General features: G+C 44.4%; 1 protein-coding gene across 1 annotated transcript in view; it reads right to left on the bottom strand.

The window, feature by feature from the left end:
• LRP11 (LDL receptor related protein 11) overlaps positions 1 to 23,292 on the bottom strand; it is a 51,946-nt gene that overhangs the window by 21,308 nt on the left and 7,346 nt on the right. The window contains exons 3-5 of the mRNA XM_056566694.1: positions 14,454 to 14,595; positions 10,127 to 10,261; positions 874 to 1,074 (exon numbers count right to left, since the gene is read on the bottom strand). Coding sequence (XP_056422669.1) covers positions 874 to 1,074; positions 10,127 to 10,261; positions 14,454 to 14,595 — 478 coding nt within the window. The remainder of the gene's footprint in view (positions 1 to 873; positions 1,075 to 10,126; positions 10,262 to 14,453; positions 14,596 to 23,292) is intronic.

Below are 23,292 nucleotides of genomic sequence, written 5' to 3' on the forward strand. Positions count from 1 at the left end.
AGGTAGGGACCCTCCCGCTGTCCTGTAAGCTGTTCGTGATGCCGCGATTTCGCCACGGCAATCCCGAACAGCTCCCTGAGCTAACCGACATTAGTTCACTTTCGCTTCTAAAGTGTTAATAGCGCGCGGCACCACGATCAATGCCGCACGCTATTAGCCAAGGGTCCCGGCGTGGCCCCGCGTTATAGAAAGGGAGTGGGCTGAAGGTGTATAGGTACGCCCTCCGTCCCGAAGGAGTTAAAGGAGTACTCCCATGGAAGATTTGTAAATTACTTCTATTAAAAAAATCTTAATCCTTCCAATACATTTTATGGGCTTTTCTTTTTGGATTTCTCTGATGTCATGCCCACAGTGCTCTCTGCGGACCTCTGCTGTCCATTTTAGGAACTGTCCAGAGCAGCATATGTTTGCTATGGGGATTTTCTCCTGCTTTGGACAGTTCCAAAAATGGACAGCAGAGGTCAGCAGAGAGCACTGTAATCATGACATCAGAGAAATAAAAAAAAAAACCTTCTTCTGTAGTATACAGCCCCTAAAAAGTACTGGAATGATTAAGATTTTTTAATAGAAGTAATTTACAAATCTATTCAACTTTCTGGCATCAGTTGATTTAAAAAGAAAAGTTTTCCACAGGAGTACCCCTTTCAAAAGGTTGTGCAACAAAATATTAGGTTTAGGGTACCATCATTTTTGTCCAAGTCAATCTTATTATTTTGTTTTTCAAAATGATTCTATTGAAGCACAATTCACAAGCAATATCTCATTTTCATTATCTCATTTTCAGAATATGTCTTTAACAAAAGGGTACCAACAATTCTGTCTGAGTCTCCATAAACCATGACACATGCCTAAAAATTAGCACAAATGTCCTACCTGTCTTAAGCATACTATGGTCATTCCGTTCCTCAGGAAGTGTCCGATTTGTTTCTGCATTGGAGGACACAGAAATCTTCTGCCCTGGGACTCTTGATTTTTCCACAGCAGATTCCTTTTCTTTGTCAGTCTCCCTTCCTGAGTCAGCCGGGTGGCTTGTTTTATCAGATATGTGAATCACCGTCTTACGACCAGAACTGACTAAATATAAATGATTTGTTAGATATCAGAAATATGCACATGAGTGTCCAAACCCAAAAGGCCAGCAGAAAAAACAAATTGCTGTATCTCTGGATGTGCACATAATGTCACTTTTGTTGATTTCAATGAACATTTGAAAGCACATTTAGTGATACAACCATTTTTATACAGGGTCTACATGTATCAGTGTCATGTACCAGCACAGCCTCAGTCCTGTGCTGGTCCCCTGCAGCTCTGTCCAGTCCCCAGAACTGTACAGGACCTGCAGGCTGAGACACGACATGCTGCCACCAGTAATTGGCTCAGCAGGCACATCCAGTGCTCACTTCAAAAGCAATGAAAAGACAAAAGACGGGGACTGGATAGGAGCTACAGGGGGATCTAAGCTAGATATGTACCGTATATACTCGAGTATAAGCCGACCCGAGTATAAGCCGAGACCCCTAATTTCAACCCAAAATCCCAGGAAAAGTTATTGACTCGAGTATAAGCCTAGGGTGGGAAATACCTCATCCCCCCCTGTCATCATCCAGACCCGTCATTAACATCCTCATCATCCCCTTGTCATCATCCCACACATCCCCCCTTGTCATCATCCCACACATCCCCCCTTCATCATCCCCTTGTCATCATCCCACACATCCCCTTATCATCCCACACATCCCCCCTTCATCATCCCCTTGTCATCATCCCACACATCCCCCCTTCATCATCCCCTTGTCATCATCCCACACATCCCCTTATCCCACACATCCCCCCTTCATCATCCCCTTGTCATCATCCCACACATCCCCCCTTCATCATCCCCTTGTCATCATCCCACACATCCCCCCTTCATCATCCCCTTGTAATCATCCCACACCCCCCCCTTCATCATCCCCACCCCCCTTCATCATCCCCACACCCCCCCCCCCCTTCATCATCCTCTTCTCATCATTCGCCCTCAGTGGTCTTCAACCTGCGGACCTCCAGAGGTTTCAAAACTACAACTCCCAGCAAGCCCGGGCAGCCATCGGCTGTCCGGGCTTGCTGGGAGTTGTAGTTTTGAAACCTCCGGAGGTCCGCAGGTTGAAGACCACTGCGGCCTTCAACCTGCGGACCTCCAGAGGTTTCAAAACTACAACTCCCAGCAAGCCCGGGCAGCCATCGGCTGTCCGGGCTTGCTGGGAGTTGTAGTTTTGAAACCTCCGGAGGTCCGCAGGTTGAAGACCACTGCGGCCTTCAACCTGCGGACCTCCAGAGGTTTCAAAACTACAACTCCCAGCAAGCCCGGGCAGCCATCGGCTGTCCGGGCTTGCTGGGAGTTGTAGTTTTGAAACCTCCGGAGGTCCGCAGGTTGAAGACCACTGCGGCCTTCAACATCATCCAGCCCCCTCTCACCCCCTTTAGTTCTGAGTACTCACCTCCGCTCGGCGCTGGTCCGGTCCTGCAGGGCTGTCCGGTAAGGAGGTGGTCCGGTGAGGAGGTGGTCCGGGCTGCTATCTTCACCGGGGGCGCCTCTTCTCCGCGCTTCCGGCCCGGAATAGAGCCGTTGCCTTGACAACGACGTATCTGCGTCGTTGTCACGGCAACGTGACTATTCTGAGGCCGGGCCCGAAGCGCTTAGAAGAGGCCTCCCTGGTGAAGATAGCAGCCCGGACCACCTCCTCACCGGACCACCTCCTCACCGGACAGCCCTGCAGGACCGGACCAGCGCCGAGCGGAGGTGAGTACTCAGAACTAAAGGGGGGTGAGAGGGGGCTGGATGATGTTGAAGGCCGCAGTGGTCTTCAACCTGCGGACCTCCGGAGGTTTCAAAACTACAACTCCCAGCAAGCCCGGACAGCCTGGGCTGCCCGGGCTTGCTGGGAGTTGTAGTTTTGAAACCTCTGGAGGTCCGCAGGTTGAAGACCACTGCGGGTGGGGGAGTTCACTCGAGTATAAGCCGAGGGGGGTGTTTTCAGCACGAAAAATCGTGCTGAAAAACTCGGCCTATACTCGAGTATATACGGTATGTCTTTTTTGACTGTAGAATACAAGATCTGCAGAATCTATTCTTAAGAAAGGTGAACAGGCTGCTTCTGTTGGAAGAGAAAAATAATGTCTATGTATAGTCCTCATTCAGGGTCACATTAATCATATGGCAAATTATGTTCCTGCCATGGGCCCATAAAAGTCGGGTCCCCTGACACTTTTAACTGTGTCCACATCATTAGAACATGAATCCAGTTGAAAGCTATGGAGATCATTGGCTACCTGGCAATTTTCTATGGTAGGCCACAGATGTCGGGTCCCAGGGTAGGCAGGGCAATGCAGTGAAGACATCACTGTGACAGACTGCTGCAGGCATAAGACATCAGTGGCCCGGCAAAGGCGGTATGATCAATGCATTATACTGCCTGCGCCAGAATTATTATAATTTTTTTTTTTTTTTATCTGATCACCACACCTGGTACTGAGACCAAATTCATGAATAGAAGGGCAAAGGAGACAGGCTGAAAGCTTCATCTCTATGTACTTACACAAGGAAACTAGGGGAAAGTCCTAAACATACTAAGTGTGGGCAAGGTAAAGCCCAAACTGATTGGATGCAGCCCTGTCTCCTCACAGTATTACTAGTTACAACGCTGCTACTAACAAAAGGAGAAAATACATAATTTCCATCTCAATAAGATGAGCACACTTCATTGCTTACATACTCTCTGCTGGAGGACCATGTTATGTTCTATGATATAATTGTCAGTACACCAACATTCTACCATTTAGGCGGTAGAGGGTACAGAGAAAAGAGCAAGTATCTGTGTGGGGCCTAAAGGGGTCACTATTCCAGCTTGGGTGACTGCCTATTTATCTGTCTGTTAATGGCTCCAAGAAGATGCCATCTGTAAGTCCAATGCTTTCCTATTACAGTAAGGTCTTATGTAGTGGAAGCAATGTGGCCAAGATGCAACCATGATGCAATGGAAACTGTGTGGACACGCTATTCAGCCCACATTTCTATTGACAGTCTGCAAGTTGTTTACTAGCAAAATTATGTGGCCAGAGTCTATTTATTGCAGGGGTATTCTGGTATAATAAATTATATTTTGCTGGGGAAGGTAAAATTAAAAATAAATAAATAAACAAGTGATTTACCTAACTAGGGCTCCTGCAGCTCTTGATGCTCTACTGCTTACCACTTCTGCCTGCTTTCATGGAAGGATGTGCCTGCTTAGCCAATCATTGGCCACACCTGTGGCCCATTTCAGCCAGTAGTTGGCTGAATGGGCAGGTCCTGCTCTGACTCCTCGTCTTGGAAGCAGGGAGAAGAGACAAGCAGCAGAGAGAACAGAAGTCTGTCAAATGGGAGCTGTGGAGAATTTCCCCAGCAAAATATGGAATGTTGGAATTACTACTTCCCAATAATTAATTTTTCATGAGTTCATCATGACAGCACATCTATGAGATGGTCCCCTGTAGCTCTAATAGGAACAGGAAACACAGAGAGGTCAAATAGGCCCCTCCCAATCAACCCCTCAGTGGTTTTAAATTAACTAGAGCATAAACAATACATCTAAAATACTTATCCACATAGGACGGGAATTAAAGGGTGCTGTCATGATGAACTCATGAAAAACGAATTATCGATAAGTAAGAATTCCAACTTTTCATTTCAACATCATGACAGCACCACCATGAGACATACCAGATAAATAGGTGACTTTAGGGAGGGACCACAGCTTGCAACACCTTCCAGACAAAAGAAAGATATTGGAAAGATGTTACATTCAACCTATAATGGTTGAATAAGGTATGCGGAGATGACCATGTTGCCGCTCTGCAAATCTGTTTGATGGAGGCTGAGGCTTTTTCGGCCCAGGAGACAGCTAGCGCCCTAGTTTAATGAGCACGAAGACCTTCAGGGACTTGCTTACTGGAAGATTTATAGGCCTCCTGGATAGCTATCTTCATCCACCTAGAAATTGAATTTTTTGAAGCTCTCTTACCCTTGTTGGGCCATTGAAAATGAATGAAAATGTTGGAATCTTTTCTCCAAGATTTTGTAGTCTCCAGGTTGACATCCAGGTTATGTAAGACTTCTTTTTGATTTTTTGGATTATTGCAGAATGAGGGCAAAATAATATCTTGAGACCTGTGAAAATTGGTGGCAACCTTTGGAAGAAAGGCTGGATTAAATTTAAAAATAATCCTATCGTCCAGGATGACGCAATATGGTTCTTCAATAGAGCATGGATTTCTCCTACACTTCTTACTGAAGTGATGGCATCTAACAACACAGTTTTGCAGGTCAATTATTTAACAGAGGTCTCAGATAATGGTTCAAAAGCCTGTTTAGTTAAGGCAGAAAGAACTAAATTTAGATCCCATGGGGAGTCAAGTTAGATATCTTAGGTTTTATTCTAGAAATAGCAGATTTTTTTTTTTTTTGATCCATTTATGTTCAGCTAGAGCAGAATCAAAGTAGCAACCCAAAGCTGCCGTCAGAACTTTTAAGGTACTGATAGAAAGACCTGTTAAAGTCTAGTATTCTAGGCATGTCAGGGTTCAGAATTTCTTCCAGTATCTTAAATATATAGTAGAGGTAGAAGCTTTTTTTACTCTTTAACAGTGTACTTACCACTTTACTAGAAAGTCCATTATTTAGTAGGATCTGCTTTTCAAGAGCCATGCTGTTAACTGTAGGGTTTCCAGGTCTTGATAACATAGAGGTCCCTGTGTCAGAAGATTCTTTACCTGAGGAAGCCGGATCGGATCTGTTACAGAGAGAAGAATTAGGAGACTGAACCAACCTCTCTTGGGCCACCAAGGGGCTATGAAGATGACCCAAACTTTCTCCAATTAAATCTTTTGGAGCACTTTCAGGTTGAGAGGCAGAAGAGGAAAAGCATAAGCAAGAGAGAAGTCTCAATCTTGTTGAAGGGCATCTACTGCAAGAGGTTTCTCTCTCGGATTGAGAGAGAAGAAGTTCTGGACTTTGCAATTTTTCTTGCTGGCAAAGAGATTTATTTCCGGATTTCCCCAAACTCTCACCAGTGACTGAAAGACTTGGGAATTTAGTTCCCATTTCCCTGGATCCACTTGGTTCCGGCTTACGAAGCCTTCTTGATTCTCTAAACCCCTCAGGTGTACAGTTGTAAGGGAAAGAACATTTTTCTCTGCCCATATGAACATTTTTAAGAAGAGATTTCTTAGAGGAGAATGTCTCGCTCCCCCTTGATGGTTGAGAAAGGCCACTGTGGTTATATTGTCCGAATATACCTTCACATGATGGGTTTTTTTAAGAGATGTTCTGAAGCTTTTAATGCCATTAAAACGGCCTTCAATTCTCGAAAGTTGGAAGAGTGACATCGAGTTTCCTGGGACCATGAACCTTAAAGATGAAGGCGCTCGACGTGAGCACCCCAACCCCAGAGACTCGCATCTGTTGTCACCATAAAGGCAGGAGAAAGGATCCAATGAATTCCCAGAGAGAGTTTATTTTTCTTCAGCCACCATGTTAATGAGGTTTTTACCTGATGTAGAATCTGTAATCTCTTCTCTAGAGACAGTTGGGATCTGTCCCATACTTTCAATATTAGGGATTGAAGAGGTCTTGAATGGCTTTGAGCCCAAGGTACTGCTGGTATACAGGATGTCATTGATCTTAGGACTGACATGGCTATTCTTATGGGACAAGAATTTCTCCGTATCAGATCTTTTTTGTTTTCATCTGAAGGGAGAAAATCTTGTCTTCTGGGAGAAAGGTCTTTTGTTTCTCCGAGTTTAAGATCATGCCCAGCAATTTCTTCTTCCTTGCTAGAATTAAATGGGTACACTCATTAAAACAAATTTTTGCTATTGTACTCCTTATGGTAGTTTTCTATGTTTTATTTGTGCTTAAAAAAAAGCTCAAGAGCACATTTTCCTCCATCTTACACACAGACTTAGGACCGAGGTCCAAACACAGAAAGTGCAGCCAGTAGTGCTGAGGGGGGGGGGGGGGGGGGTGTCCAGCCTCATCCAATCACAGCTCCTCTCACACTTAACTGCCATATGCTATTGGTTGGACATATTGGGGTTAATTAAAGCTGATGAGGTATCCCAGGATTTTTTTTAGCTAAGGTGTCTAAGGTGTCTTTAAGCAGAGCCACATCCTCAAATGGAAGCGCAGTACTTTTAACAACTTTAGAAAGTTGCACATCCATTTTTGAAGGCTCGCTCCACAGATTTACAAAGGGGAAATTGTTGTGAAATTCTTTAGGTATTTGCAAACTCCGGAACCTGCCACTCATCTGTAATAAGCAATTTAATGCTTACGGAGTTAACCAAAAAAACTTTAGTTTTTGGAGGTTTCAGACTGGCAAACATTCTGTCCTGGATGGAAGTAGTTTCTGGTGTATCTATTATATTCATAGCACTTCTTACAGCAGTAAGTAAGATATCTGTATCTTCAGAAGAAAAATATTTTTTATCATCCATCTTAGGAGGAGTGTCTGGAATTTCACCTTCTTCTTCAGAATAAGTAATACCGGAATTAAAATCTTCATTAGAATCAGAGTCTGAGTCCAAAACAATAGCATTTTTTTCATTTTTTTTTGTGCTTTTTTTAGTGGAGGAGGTTCAGCCACAGGTGTATCAGAAGTAACAGGAGCTGAAGAACTAGGCAGTGCAGTAGCTATGGCAGAAAGTACATGTTGATTTATAAGTAAACAAAGCTCATCCATACAGGACGGAGATTCTTGGTAAACAATTTTGTCAGTGCAAGCTTTACAAAGGGGTTTAGGATGGGTATCTGTTAGTACAACTGCACAAAGTCCACATTTTTTGAACTTAGATTTAGATTCCTTAGAAGTTTCTTTAGAGGATTCTCTTTCTTTTGATTTCTTCGGGGCCTCCTTGTCTCTCTAAGTGGGAAAAGGAATAACCATAAGAATAAAGGCTATATGCTACTTCAGAAAGTAGAATATAGGAAAAAAGCAGCAAAGTGCAAAGCAATATGGTGCCAACCCCAAAAGAAACCACTGCTATACATAAACACCATGTGATACATAAGTGAAAAGCAGTACAGAAAGTTAGTGAACCCCCTAAGGGCCAACTACTCACAGTTAATGCTGATGCCGAGTGCTCCAGATGAGCAGAGCGGGGGGCAGCAGATGCATCCATGGTTCAGAGGGATGCACAATGGAACAAAGGAGCATTTTATACCCCTCCTGTTCAAATTTGGCACCCCTCCATGCTTCCCCAGCGTTCTGGTGGGTGCTGCCATCTTGGGTGGAGGGACTTCTGGTCACCAGCTAAGTGTCTGGCATGCTCGGGTCCGTGAGTGCGTGTGAGTGACATCGCACACGCCCGCCACAACATCAGACGCGCGCTCCCCGGCAGCATGGAGCCCGGAACAGCCAGGGAGCTTCAGGGAGATCCAAGACCGGCCTGTACACGACTCCTGCCGCATAAACCCTTACGAGTGCCGCAGGAGGAGAAAGGGACTAGGAGGCAGCAACCCTAAGGAGGCACGACCTGGTGTAGCACAGTAGGGAGGGAGATGCAACCGTGACCGAAACCAGTCCACCAGAGGTTAGAACCTTACCTCTCCGTGTATGCTCCTAGGAACAGAAAACACTGAGGGGTGGACGGGGAGGGGCCTATTTGACCTCTCTGTGTTTCCTGATCCTATTAGAGCTACAGGGGACAATCTCAAGGTGGTGCTGTCATGATGATGAAATGAAAAACTGTATTACTCCAGAATATCACTGCCCACTGCCCATATTATTTTGCAGGTAAATGGCAGTTTTCTCACAAATGCACATGCTTATTCACAGTCAGTTTAAAATCTCTAAAAAGATGGAATTGTTCTTTTGAGTAAGGTGAAACTATTACATTTATAGGGGTACTCCAGTGCTTAGACATCTTATCACCTATTCAAAGGATAGGGGATAAGATGCCTGATCGCGGGAGTCCCGCCGCTGGGGACCCCCGTGATCTTCCACGCGGCACCCCGTTTGTAATCAGTCCCGGAGCGTGTTCGCTCCAGGTCTGAATACCGGCGACGACAGGGCCGATGGCATGTGACATCACGCCTCCGCCCCCGTGTGACGTCACACTCCGCCCCTCAATGTAAGCCTATGGGAGGGGGCGTGATTGCTGTCACTCCCCCTCCCATAGGCTTGCATTGAGGGGCGGAGTGTGACGTCACACGGGGGCGGAGGCGTGATGTCACACGCCGTCAGCCCTGTGGTCGCCGGTAATCAGACCCGGGGACTGATTACAAACGGGGTGCCGCATGCAAGATCACGGGGGTCCCCAGTGGACTCCCGCGATCAGGCATCTTATCCCCTATCCTTTGGATAGGGGATAAGATGTCTAAGCACTGGAGTACCCCTTTAAATGTCTGACCAAGCAGAACCTCTTACATGTCACTATGTCAGAAGTTTTGCTTGGTAGAAGTCTGGGTGCCTTAACTATGGCTACTTAAATAGAATGGACAGGTTCATTCTTTCTGCGGACACGGAAATCAGAAATTCTGCTGTGTGCACAGTGCTGCAGAATCCTGCTGAATTTAGTGGGATTCAGCTGCCGCAGAATCCCCATGCAGAATTCTAATGCAGAAATCTGCATGGAAATTCCGAGGTGTGAACATAGCCTTAGACAATTTACAACGTGTGAGGGCAGAAGCCTTCCAAGGTGTTAAAAATGGCCTTGCCCTTATCTCTGCATAATAATCAGATTCTGACATCAGACAAATATTATTTACAGACAAAGTCAGTCCATGAGAATTGCCAGATCTCAGAACAGCAGCATCATAGATGGGGATGTGCTTTGGTTGCTGCAGTAGAGTGGATATATTGTATACAAAGTATAGTACACTGCAACAGACTAAAACCTAAGGAGCTGGCTACAGCTGAGGCACATAATAAAAATTTCTCCAATTTAGGACACATGTAATTTATATAATAACATGTAAGAAAAAGTCTATGTTTGCTGCAAAACAAGAATTACAATGCCAGCTTTCAGTTGGTGTTTTGCAATTTACTAAGTAGATGTAATCCCTTAGACCATGACTTCATATTCCTCAGTGTAATGGAGAATGACTCACAGTTCTGGCAGAAAGCTTCATCAGAGCCATCCGGACACTGCACCACTCTGTCACAGGCCAGGGTGATATCGATACAGCAGCCATCGTCACATAGGAACTGGTAGCGGGAGCACGTGCCACTACATGATGTGGATGCTAGAAAACAAGAGAAGACAATACAGATTATACAGTATGGGAACCTTTATGTGTTAGAAGAACAAACTAATAATCCTGGAAACCTTGGAGAATACAAAGTGGCTAAGAAATCTGCCATTTTATTTAAATACATTTTATATAAGTCTTTAAAACAAGGCATTATGTGGACATCTCTGATCCCTATAAAGCATTCTTTTATGTATCTAATGGGAGGATACAACTGATTCAGATGTCTGTCACTGAAAATGAAAAAGTATTATCTTGTCTTACTCAAACAGATTTTGTACATATTTTAAAACAATTTAAATTAGTAGAGAATCATGACATCATAAACAGAAATCACAACATCATAAGGAGAAACTATGACAACATAAAAAAATGTCATTATAAAAAGAATTCATGAGATCATAAACAGAAATCATGAAATCATAAACAGAAACCATGACATCATAAACAGAAATCATATCATAAACAGAAAGCATGACATTATAAACAAAAATAATGACATCATGAACAGAAATCATATAATAAACAGAAATCATGACATTATAAACAAAAATAATGACATCATAAACAGAAGCCATGACATCATAAACAAAAATCATGACATCATAAACAGAAATCATGATATCATAAACAGAAACTATGACATTATAAACAAAATTAATGGCATCAGAAAGTATGACATCATAAACAGAAAGTATGACATAATTAACAGAAATCATGACCTCATGAACAGAAAAATCATGACATCATAAACAGAAGCCAAGACATGAACAGAAATCATGACATCATAAACAGAAGCCATGACACTATAAACAGAAGCCATGACATTATAAACAGAAGCCATGACATCATAAACAGAAATCATGACATCATAAACAGAAGCCATGACATCATAAACAGAAGCCATGACATCATAAACAGAAATCATGACATCATAAACAGAAGCCATGACATCATAAACAGAAATCATGACCTCATAAACAGAAATCATGACCTCATAAAACAGAAATCATGACATCATAAACAGAAATCATGACCTCATAAAACAGAAATCATGACATCATAAACAGAAATCATGACATCATAAACAGAAATCATGACTTCATAAAACAGAAATCATGACATCATAAACAGAAACTATGACACTTAAAAAAAATAAAGACATCAGAAACTGACTAAACAGAAACTATGACCTCATTAACGGAAATCATGACATCATAAACAGAAACTATGACATTATAAACAAAAATAAAGACATCAGAAACTAAGACATTGTAAACATTAACTATGACATCATTAAAGGAAAACTGACACTTGTTTTCTCCCGCACTATCCACAGGTACTGGTGGATAGTGGGGGAGACGCTGATTAAAATTAGCCCTACCATGTCCGGATCTGCGCCGCCGTTCTCCCACAAATGTAGTTTTATTATCTGTTGAAATCTTCCAGTAACTGGCACGGGCGGGGCTTCGGCGCTTAACCGGTACTGACGTCAGCGCCGCTTATGAATATTCTCCCCCCCCCCTCTCCAGTTCTCCCTCTTTTTGCCGCTCCTAACTGGGGGGAGGGGGGATGAATATTCATAAGCGGCGCTGACGTCAGTACCAGTTAAGCACCGAAGCCCCGCCCGTGCCAGTTACAGGAAGATTTCAACAGATAATAAAACTACAATTGCGGGAGAACGGCGGCGCAGATCCGGACAAGGTAGGGCTCATTTTAATCAGCGTCTCCCGCACTATCCATCAGTACCTATGGATGGTGCGGGAGAAAACAAGTGACAATTTTAAAGTAAGAGCTGACAGTTTTTTCTGAACGATTATAAGTGACCAATCAAAGACATACAAAGCATACTTCTGCTACATGTAAAGTTGTGCATTGCATGTGTAGTTCCGTCTCAAGCCACTAGATGGCAATATCTTCATTAAAAAAAAAGAACAGATGGTACTGCATGTCTCACTAGTGAGGTGCCTTATTTGGGAGATGCAGTTTTGACGGAAGCGATCATACACTGCACTGGTCATTTTCTGAATGCTTCAGCCTAAGGTTTAGTAATAGAACTTACTGTATATGACTTATTTATGACTAGCTTTTGCCCGCGGCTTCGCTCGCGTTAAATTTGGGGTAACATAGATCTACTTTTTACGATCCTATAGTAATAAGGCCACTCTGGGTAAAGTCTACGGACATCCAAACAACCCGAATTCTTTCAAATTTGATCACTGCGTCTAAAGAGTTAATGCCGGACATCTGCCGAAACGGCGATGTCCAGCATTAGCCACGGGTCCTAGCTGCTGGTAGCAGCCGGGACCGTGCGGGTATGATGCGAGCTCAGCTCCCCGGCATTTTGCGGCAAGAGGTTAATTCATACAAATTCTGATCCCCCGTTTCACCCCTTCAGGGGTGGAATTTTAGAAAACGTTAAAACATGTGTTTCTTTATCTCTAATTGTTAGCCTAAAAACAAAGTTTCATGCTTCTAGCTTCAAAAATGAAGGACTTCCATACAAACTTTCAACCCCTTTTTCACCCCCTTAAAGGGGTACTCCGCTCCCCATTGAGTTCCTGAACACTGTGTGCGGGCTTCTGTGTTCACGCCCACCCCCTCATTACGTCATGTGATGTCACGTCCCGCCCCCTCAATGCAAGTCTATGGGAGGGAGCGCGATGGCTGTCGCGACCCCTTCCCATAGACTTTCATTGATGGGGCAGGCCATGACGTCACGAGGGGGCGGGCCTGAACACGGAAGCCCGCACACAGCGTCCAGGATAACAAGGTTCCGGTGTGAGGTGGAATTTTGCGGACGCTGGGGACCGGAGTACCCCTTTAAGGGTTGAATTTCGAAAAAATTCAGCTTTCTAGATCCAAGGATTTAGGCTGGGCATTGATGAGTCAGTGAGTGAGGCCCTCACTTTTTATTAATAATGTATGTATATATATTTGGGATCGACCGATATCGATTTTTTTGGGGCCGATACCGATAATCTGTCACCTTTCAGGCCGATAGCCAATAACTTATACCGATATTCCGGTATAAGTTATTTCAACCCCCCGACGGGGAAGAAGCCGCTGCAGATCAATGATTTAAAGCGGGCGCTTTAAATCAATGAACTGCAGCGGCTTTTGCGGTGCCAGAGACCACCGCCACCGCCTGCTTCTCTCCACCTGCCTGTCCTGGGGTCCTGAGTCTAACCACCAGAGTTGCCCCATCGCCTCCCCCCCCCCCCCCCCATCCTCTGGCCACATACCGCCGCTGCCCCATCACCTCCCCCCCCATCATCTGCCCACATACTGCCGCCACCCCATTGCCTCCCCCCATCCCCGGTGTTATAATTATCTGTTCCCGGGGGTCCGCGATCCTTCTGGCTCCGTCGGCATCCTGCGCTGTTACTGTGCGCACTGACGGTGGCGTTGCGTTGGGGATGTCACTCGTCATTCTGCAGCGCAGCCACAGCACCGGAGGCAGAAGGATCGTGGTCGCCGGGAACAGGTAATTATAACACCGGGGATGGGGGGAGGCGATGGGGCGGTGGCGGTATGTGGGCAGAGGATAGGGGGGGAGGCAATGGGGAAGCGGCATTTGGCCAGAGGATGGGGGGGAGGCAATGGGGCGGCAGTATGTGGCCAGAGGATGGGGAGGAGGCAATGGGGCAACCGGGCGGTATGTGGGCAGAGGATGGGTGGAGGCAATGGGGCAGCAGCGGTGGCAGTCGTCTCTGGCCAGGGGGGGGGGGGGGGGGGGGCATTATCGGCAAGGTAATTGCCGATACCAATAATGTCCAAAATCGCGATTATCGGCCAAACCGATAATCGGTCGATTCCTAAGACATATATATATAGATTATTTTAAAGCAGTGTTTTCCAAGCAAAATGCCCCCAGCTATTGCAAAACTTCAACTCCCAGCATGCTGGGCGTTGTAGTTTTGCAACAGCTGGAGACACACTTAGCCTTACTGTTCCCTTTTTAATTCATTTTACTAATATCTACTTTTTCAATAAAGATTATACACATTTTACATTACTTTGTACCAGTGTGACTTCATGGGGATTTTAATGGTTTATCATCCACAAGTGACATTTTCTAGCATTTTCTAGTATTGAGCCCTTCTTTTGGTTTATTAAAATGTATAAATAAGTAAACTCTTGAATAAAAAAATGTTCTTGTCATCAATAATATGCAAGGACGTACCAGACTTATGATGCTCTTCAGGGAGGACATTGACAGAGACATTGTCTGAGCTCTTCTGTCCAGATGTATCCGTTACAGTCAGCTGCAAGGTATACATCCCTTCTTGCAGATGGGAAAGCCTCAGTGTCCCTGGTTGGGGAACCTATAAAATACCTTGTGTTAGTTACCTGTTGCAAATTTTATCTAACTTCAGCCAACAATCAAGTCAAATCGATAACAAAAATAACATAAAACCAACATTTCTGTAGTATGACTGGATGAATAATATTAAAATAGCACTGGTCACAAAAGCAGATGGTCCTTTATTGCTGGGCAGTCCACTATTTGTATGACGTCTAGCAGCTATATTCTATCATCAGCCATCTGTTCTTCATAATGTGCATCTGGTAATATACTGTATCCCTTTATACTATTCAGTATTTACTAAACATTTGCCTTGCAAATCTGATCTGAATAATTCATTTTAGCATGAATGTACGTACATTTTTCTGTCTATTGTGTGTCGTTTATATTACAACTAGCTGAGTACCCGGCGTTGCCCGGTTTTTCCTTCCTAATCCTTTTTGGGGAGGAAAATAAACAAAGGAGGAAGCTTTTGACTTCATATGCAGTCCTCATATATTGTTGTCATATCACATCCCGACCTCCTATCCCGACCTCCTATTTCGACCTCCTGTCCCAACCTCCTATCCCATCCTCCTATCCCGACCTCCTATCCCGTCCTCCAATCTCAAGCTCCTATCCTGACCTCCTATCCCGACCTCCTATCCCGTCCTCCTAACTCGACCTCCTATCTCAACCTCCTATCCCGTCCTCCTATCCCGACCTCCTTTCCCGTCCTCATATCTCGACCTCCTATCTTGACCTCCTATCCCATCCTCCTATCCTGACCTCCTATCCTGACCTCCTATCCTGACCTCCTATCCCGTCCTCCTATCTTGACCTCCTATCCCATCCTCCTATGTCGACCTCCTATCCCGTCCTCCTATCCTGTCCTCCTATCACGACCTACTATCCCGACATCCTATCCCGACATCCTATCCCAACCTCCTACCCGACCTACTATCCCATCCTCATAATGTTGTCCTCCTATCCCGACCTCCCATCCCGTCCTCCTATCCCAACCCGTAATATGTGTACCAGGTAATAAAATATCTCCAGCCTAACGAAAATTATATGGGAACATACATTTCCCATCGATTTGCATGGGACTTTAAAAAAAAAAACAGACCCTCACAAATGGGGTAGTTAAGGGTTAAATTAATATCATATATTTTAAGTGGACATATAAGTAACATGTGACCAAGTATTATCGAAATATCTCCAGCCGTTTGGAAGTTATGCAGTAACATATATTTCCCATAGACTTGTATGGGACTTTAAACATAAGCTCCGCCCCTGGCAAATGGGGGTGAGTAAGGGTTAAATTACCTATGTTTGTTGTTGACATATAAGTAACATGTGTGCCAAGTTTCATGTTAATGGCCCTCATTTACTATTCTAAACCCGACTTCTTTTGTCTGGTTTTTTTGGCGCATCTTTGTCTGCGCCATGTCGCAGACATCGTGCGCCAGTCTGCGACACGATGCGACATTTTTTCCCGACGGACCCGACGTGGATTCTCCCAAACCCGAAAAAGGGGCGTAACCCGACATTTCTGAGCTTTCCCACGTATTTATAAAGGTTTCCAACCCGAATTTGTTGAATTGTTGTGGATTTTTTCCCGACAACTCAGAGGAGTTGGAAACCAAAACCTACAAAACCCACGTGCGACAAACAGGATGCGACATAATAATAAATACCAGGGGAAAAAAGCAATCGGGTAAGAAAGCAACATAGACTTACAACCCGATTTTCTAAGTAAATGAGGGCCAATATCTTTAGCCATTTGAAAGTTTTTGTTGAACATACACACATACATACACACATACATACACACACACACGTTGAGTTTTATATATATAGATTACTAGACATATCCTATAACATGAAGTGTATTCCAATGCAACATCATCAATCTCGATAAAACTATAAAGGGGACAAGACTGCTTTCACACAGAAGCATCACATAAAACACACTAGAGAATAAGCCCAAAGCAGAGACAGTTAGTGTGATCACATGACCTATAGCCTCACCTACTACTGTATACATTGGTCACAGCAGCGTTAGAGCTGGGCGGTATGACCAAATATGTGTATCATGGTATTTTTGTAACTTATGGCGGTTCCACGGTTTATAACGGTATTTCTTTCACCCCCACCCCCAAATCATGTGACCCGCGAGCGCTGTTCTGCTCCCTCCCCCCCCCAAATCATGCTACCCGCCAGCGCTGTTCTGGTCCCCCCCAATAATGATTAGCCCAGCGGGGTACTACTCACATATGTCACCCACAAGCACTGCCCTCCTCCTCTTTGTTGGGGGCCGCTGGCGCTGGAACTCTATACTGTACGCCAGTGGTCTCCAACCTGCGGACCTCCAGCTGTTGCAAAACTACAACTCCCAGCATGCTCGGACAGCTTCCGCTCCGGAATGTCACCGCCCGTCACTGCTGCTCTGGATGTCGCCCTCCATCGCTGTCGCCGGGTCACCGTGGTGTCTCCGACGCTCCGGCAAGGCCTCTGCTTCCCCGGCATCCTCGCTCTCCGTCGCTGCCATCACCACCTATTGGATGACGGGACGGCATGACAATGATGGAGAGCGCCAACGATGCAGGGGATCCCGAAGAGGATGTGCAAGAGCCCCGAGGACAGGTAAGTGATCGTCAGCGGACCACACGGGGCACCATAAACGGCTATCCAGTGGCAGCTGAAGCAGTCTGCGCTGCCAGATAGCCGTTTATGCGATGGCCCCAACATATAAAAGCATCGTATGTTGATGCTGCCTTCAACATGCGATGGCCTCTGAGAAATGATCGTATGTTGGGGCCATCGTAGGTCGGGGGGTCACTGTACTTTACATGAGGATGAGGATGGGAAGAAGGTGAACCAACAAAATATTAACTTAAGTGTCATACTATATGTGTGCAAATACAGCAGGTGAAATGAGTATTGAACACGTCACAATTTTTCACACTAAAAGGGGTACTCCGGTGGAAAACCTTTTTTTTTTCTTTTTTTTTTAAATCAACTGGTGCCAGTAAGTTAAATAGATTTGTAAATTACTTCTATTAAAAAATCTTAATCCTTCCAGTACTTATTAGATGCTGAATACTACAGAGGAAATTATTTTCTTTTTGGAACACAGAGCTCTCTGCTGACATCACGACCACAGTGCTCTCTGCTGACATCTCTGTCCATTTTAAGAACTGTCCAGAATAGGAGAAAATCCCCATAGCAAACATATGCTGCTCTGGTCAGTTCCTAAAAAGAACAGAGATGTCAGCAGAGGGCACTGTGCTCGTGATGTCAACAGAGAGCTCTGTGTTCCAAAAAGAAAAGAATTTCCTCTGTAGTATTCAACAGCTAATAAGTACTGATTAAGATTAAGGATTAAGATTTTTTAATAGAAATAATTTACAAATCTGTTTAAATTTCTGGCACCAGTTGATTTAATAAAAAATATTTTTCCACCGGAGTACCCCTTTAATATATTTCCAAAGGTGCTATTGACAATTGCAATCACCAGATGTTGGTAAAAACCCAAGTAATCCATACATACAAAGAAACCAAAACAAATAAACTTAAGTTATGTGTAATAATGTGAAATGACACAGGGAAAAAGTGTTGAACACATAAAGAAAGGGAGGTGCAAGAGGCATGGAAAGCCAAGACAACAGCTTAAATCTATCAGTAATTAAAAAGCAATCACACCCTTGTCAGTGCAAATCAGCTGTTTCAGTCCCAACTGATGGCCTACAAAAAGGTCTGATTGCCAAAGTGTCACACAAGACACATCTAATGATGGGTAAAAGCAAAGAGCTGTCTCAAGACCTTCATAACCTAATTGTAGCAAAACATAACAATGGTGTTGGTTACAGCCGCATTTCTAAGCTTCTCAATGTTCCAGTGAGCACTGTTGAGGCCATAATACGGAAGTGGAAAGATCACCTCGACTAGGTGCTCTTGCTTGAAAAGAATAATCAGAAGAGTTGTCCAACAGCTAAGAACCACTTGTGGAGAGTTTCAAAATGACCTGGAATAAGCAGGTAATGTTGTCTCAGAAAACAGTAAGTAATGCACTCCAGTGGCATGGCCTGTATGTACGCTCACCACACAAGACTCCATTGCTGAATAAAAAGCATGTTTAAAGTTTTCTGCACAACATTTGGAAAAGCTATTAAAATACTGGGAGAATATAGTGTGGTCAGATGAGAGCATGTCTGGATGATCATAATATACACCATGTTTGGAGGAGAAATGGTGCTGTACATCACCCTAAAAACACTATACCAACAGTGAAGTTTGGAAGTGGGAACATTATGGTGTGGGGCTGCTTTTCAGCAAATGGTACTGGCAAACTGAACATAATTAAAGGAAGGATGAATAGGCAAATTTACAAAGAAAGAAAATAAAGCTGCTAAAATGGCCCAGCCAATTACTTGAATACTACTGAAAATCTCTGGAAAGAATTGAAGATCATGATTCATAGAAGTGGCACGCAGAACCTTCAAGATTTGAAGACTGTTTGTGTTGAACAATCACACAATGCATGCAACTAGTTTCTCCATACAGGAGACGTCTTGAAGTTGTCATTACCAACAAAGGCTTTTGTACAAAGTATTAAATAAATATAAGTAAGTGCGTTCAATACTTTTTCCCTGTTTAATTTTACATTAGTACATATAATTATATTTATTAGCTTTTTTTGCTTTGGTTTCACTGTATGTATGGAATACTTGGGTTGTTACTAAAATCTGGTAAAAAATTCATTTTAATAGCACCTATGGAAAGGTATTTAGTGAGAAAATTGGTGACGTGTTCAATTCTTAAAGTAAATCTGTCACCAGTGTCACCTGCACTAACCTGTTGGTACCGACAGTGCAGATGACACTGATGACAACGGTACTTACCTTGTCCCGTTCCATGGCGGTAATCTCCGGTAATCTGGTCCGTGAACTCCAGAGATAGGAGATACCAGAGGTAGATGTCAAATCACAAAGTACAGAGGCAGCCCCATAGAAGGAAGACTTGATTTAGGGTAAGGTCCCACGTACCACTTACGCAGCATATTTCACGCTGCACAAAATCTGCTACTTCAGCGGGAAATACACTGCGTAACCCTCGATCACCATACACACAGGGCTTTCTGGCGGCATCCCTATGTGTGCAGTGAGTTTTAGAGGCGGGGGCCACACGTTACAGTCACGCCGGCATGCAGCCCCGCCTCATAAACTCACTGCACACACAGGGCTGCCGCCGGAAAGCCCTGTGTGTATGGTGATCGGGGATTACCCAGCGTATTACCCGCTGCAGCAGCAGATTTTACGCAGCATGAAATACGCTGCGTAAGTGGTATGTGGGGCCATACCCTTAAAAGTATTTTCAGTGTCTGTACACACATAAACCTCAGCACTAAGCAAAGATATAAAGGGAGATTTATGAAAGCCTGTGCAGAACAAAAATGAACCAGTTGCCCATAGCGGCCAAACAGATTTCTACTTTCATTTTTAAAAAGGACTCTGAAACACAAAATAATCAATCTGGTTGGTTGCTATGGGCAACTGGTCAACTTTTCCTCGGGTTTTGATAAATCTCCTCCATAGATGAATACAGTGTGCACTATTACTATTAAGAGATGCAAAGATAGCACGAAATACTATATTTGGCCTGCATGTTTTCCAGAGCAAAGTATCATATCTCATAACAAATAGGCAATGTTCCCAGGTAGAGCACAAGGACCCATTGTCATAAACCCTCCCTAATCTTTATGGTTCATTGGTCTGGTGTATTTTCATCTGTAACATCTTTGTTCACTTGTGCAATGCAAAGGAAATTGGATATTTTGATGGCTGAATATTTTTGTTAGTTCTCGACACAGGTGCAGTGTTTGCCGATGCCAACTTACAGGAATAAAGCTACTTGAATTAGTACATGTATAGTAAACACGGGCTTTTAACATTTATTTATTTTTTAATTAATTAAGGTGAAGCTACCTGGAAAAAGTGGCACGAAAGCTGCTCTACGTATCCCTTCTTCTAAGAATTCCCAAAGGAGCATTACTGGCCTATAAGTCTCCACACATTGTTATGGAGCTCTCCTCAAGGAGAAACATTACCCCTTGGAATTCAGGGCAATGTATCACATCAGAAGAGTCCTCACGAAATAGATACAGGAACATGACTACAGGGTTGGTATGACTACTTAAAGGACATCTGCAGTGCTGGGCAAAAAACTTTTTTTTACCTCATTTAATAGGTCTTTGTAAGACCTTTCCAACGATGTCTCCCCCATCAAAATTGGCCCAGTCGTTCTCCCGTTATCAGCACATGAATTACGGAGAAGTGAAAATAAAACTACATCTCCCATCATGCCTTGTGCTTACTTCCTGTAAGCTGCTGCCCTCCCCCTGTTCTATCCCCCGAGCAAATTATTATATTGTAACGCCCACATCTCCCTCCCCTTCTGCTCATCTACCCCTCCCCATGCTGCTCCTGTCCAGTGATGAAGCATTCTGCCTCCGTGCTCACTGTAGTGTGGGCACTGGAGAGTGGATAGTGAAAGTAAAAATGGTAAAAAAACATAATTGTTTGTCTATAAAACTGTCCTGATATTGGTCCCTCCATCTTTTTCACAACTACAACTCCAAGCATGCCCAGTTATTTTATATGCTGTTCGGGCATGCTGGGAATTCCAGTGGTGCCTCCAGCTGTTGCAAGACTACAAATCCCAGCATGCCCTGTCAGCTTTCTGCTGTATGTGCATGCTTGGAGTTGCAGAGGTGACTCCAGCTGTTGTAAGACTATACATCCAAGCATGCCGTGTCAGCTTTCTGCTGTTTGAGTGTATAAAGGAGTTGTAGTTCACCAACACCTCTACTGTATCAGGAGACTCCTGGGAGTTGTAGTTCACCAACACCTCTATTGTATCTCTGTAGTCTCCTGGGAGTTGTAGTTCACCAACACCTCTATTGTACCTCTGTAGTCTCCTGGGAGTTGTAGTTCACCAACACCTCTATTGTATCTCTGTAGTCTCCTGGGAGTTGTAGTTCACCAACACCTCTATTGTATCTCTGTAGTCTCCTGGGAGTTGTAGTTCACCAACACCTCTATTGTACCTCTGTAGTCTCCTGGGTGTTGTAGTTCACCAACACCTCTATTGTATCAGGAGTCTCCTGGGAGTTGTAGTTCACCAACACCTCTATTGTATCTCTGTAGTTTCCTGGGGGTTGTAGTTCACCAACACCTCTATAGTACCTCTGTAGTCTCCTGGGAGTTGTAGTTCATACACCAGTGTTTCCCAACCAGGGTGCCTCCAGATGTTGCAAAACTACTACTCCCAGCATTCCCTGGTTGGGAAACACTGGCAAACACACACACACATAACAGGGACTACAACTCCCAGCATGTGTCATTCAGTAGTCCCCCTCCCCCCCTCTCACACACAGAATCATCTCCAGTATGATATCTATTCCCTGTAGTCTATACACCACCAGCCCCTGCAGTGTAATATGTCTCCTCACATATAGAAATCATCCCCAGTATGATATTTATTCCCTGTAGTCTATACACCACCAGCCCCTGCAGTGTAATATGTCTCCTCCACACACACATCCTCCCCCCCCCCCCCTCACACATAGAATCATCTCCAGTATGATATTTATTCCTTGTAGTCTATCCACCACCAGCCCGTACAGTGTAATATGTCTCCTCCACACACACGTCCTCCCCTCCCTGCTCAGTGGTTTGCTCTGTGTTTTCCCCCATGAAAACTTGAAACCTCCCCGTGATAAGTGAGGTCCTGTGTAGACAGAGCAGGGGAGGGGGGAGGAGCTGTGGACGTCCTCATTCTCCCCCTGATTGAATCTTACAGATAGGGGCGTTTCTGAGGATGAGCCTATGGCTGCCTCAGAAAGCACCCGCTCATGCATATGCATAAGAGGGAGGACCTGACAGAGGCTAGGGGGAGCACAAACACTGCTGGGAGGAAGAGATCTCCGTCCCCAAGATGGCGCCTGCAATGTAATGAATAGGGGACGGACGCAGGACTACTGGGCTATGCTGGCAACTCTAATATCTCAGAAACGGCTGCATATAGGTAAATAGGACTAATTGACTGAATTGTATAACTTTTGTTTGGGGAACATTTGGGCAGGGATTTTTGACCACTACAGTTGTCCTTTAATAAACTGATACTAATAGCATATTTGTGATCATATTATGTGGTCTTCCCTTTATTCAATGCCAATGTGACAATAGGAGAGGGTACAAAAAACGCACTCACCCGGTTTCATGCCAAAGAAGGTGTAGGTTTATTCCAAGCAGTACATTGAAATCAAAGGGTCGGGAAGAAGAGAAAACAGGAGCTCAGCTGAGCTCGTGGAACGATGGTCCCGTTTCGCGGGTTCTCTGCTTGGTCACGCCCAGGGCGTGACCAAGCGGAGAACCCACAAAACGGGACCGTCGTTCCACGAGCTCGGCTGAGCTCATGTTTTCTCTCCTTCCTGACCCAATCCTTTGATTTCCATTTACGGCTTGAAATAAACATACACCTTCTTTGGCATGAAACCAGGTGAGTGCGTTTTTTGTACCCTCTCCTATTGTCACATTGGCTGCATCATTTTTTCCACATGAACGCACCCCCAACACAGCCATATCACCTGTCCACACGCATCCACTAGTCTCAACCTCAGCATCACGGGAACATTTCTGTTACCACAGTGCCGGCTCCTGTTTTCTATGTA

This window comes from Hyla sarda, chromosome 3 (assembly GCF_029499605.1).
Source record: "Hyla sarda isolate aHylSar1 chromosome 3, aHylSar1.hap1, whole genome shotgun sequence".
NCBI lineage: Eukaryota > Metazoa > Chordata > Amphibia > Anura > Hylidae > Hyla > Hyla sarda.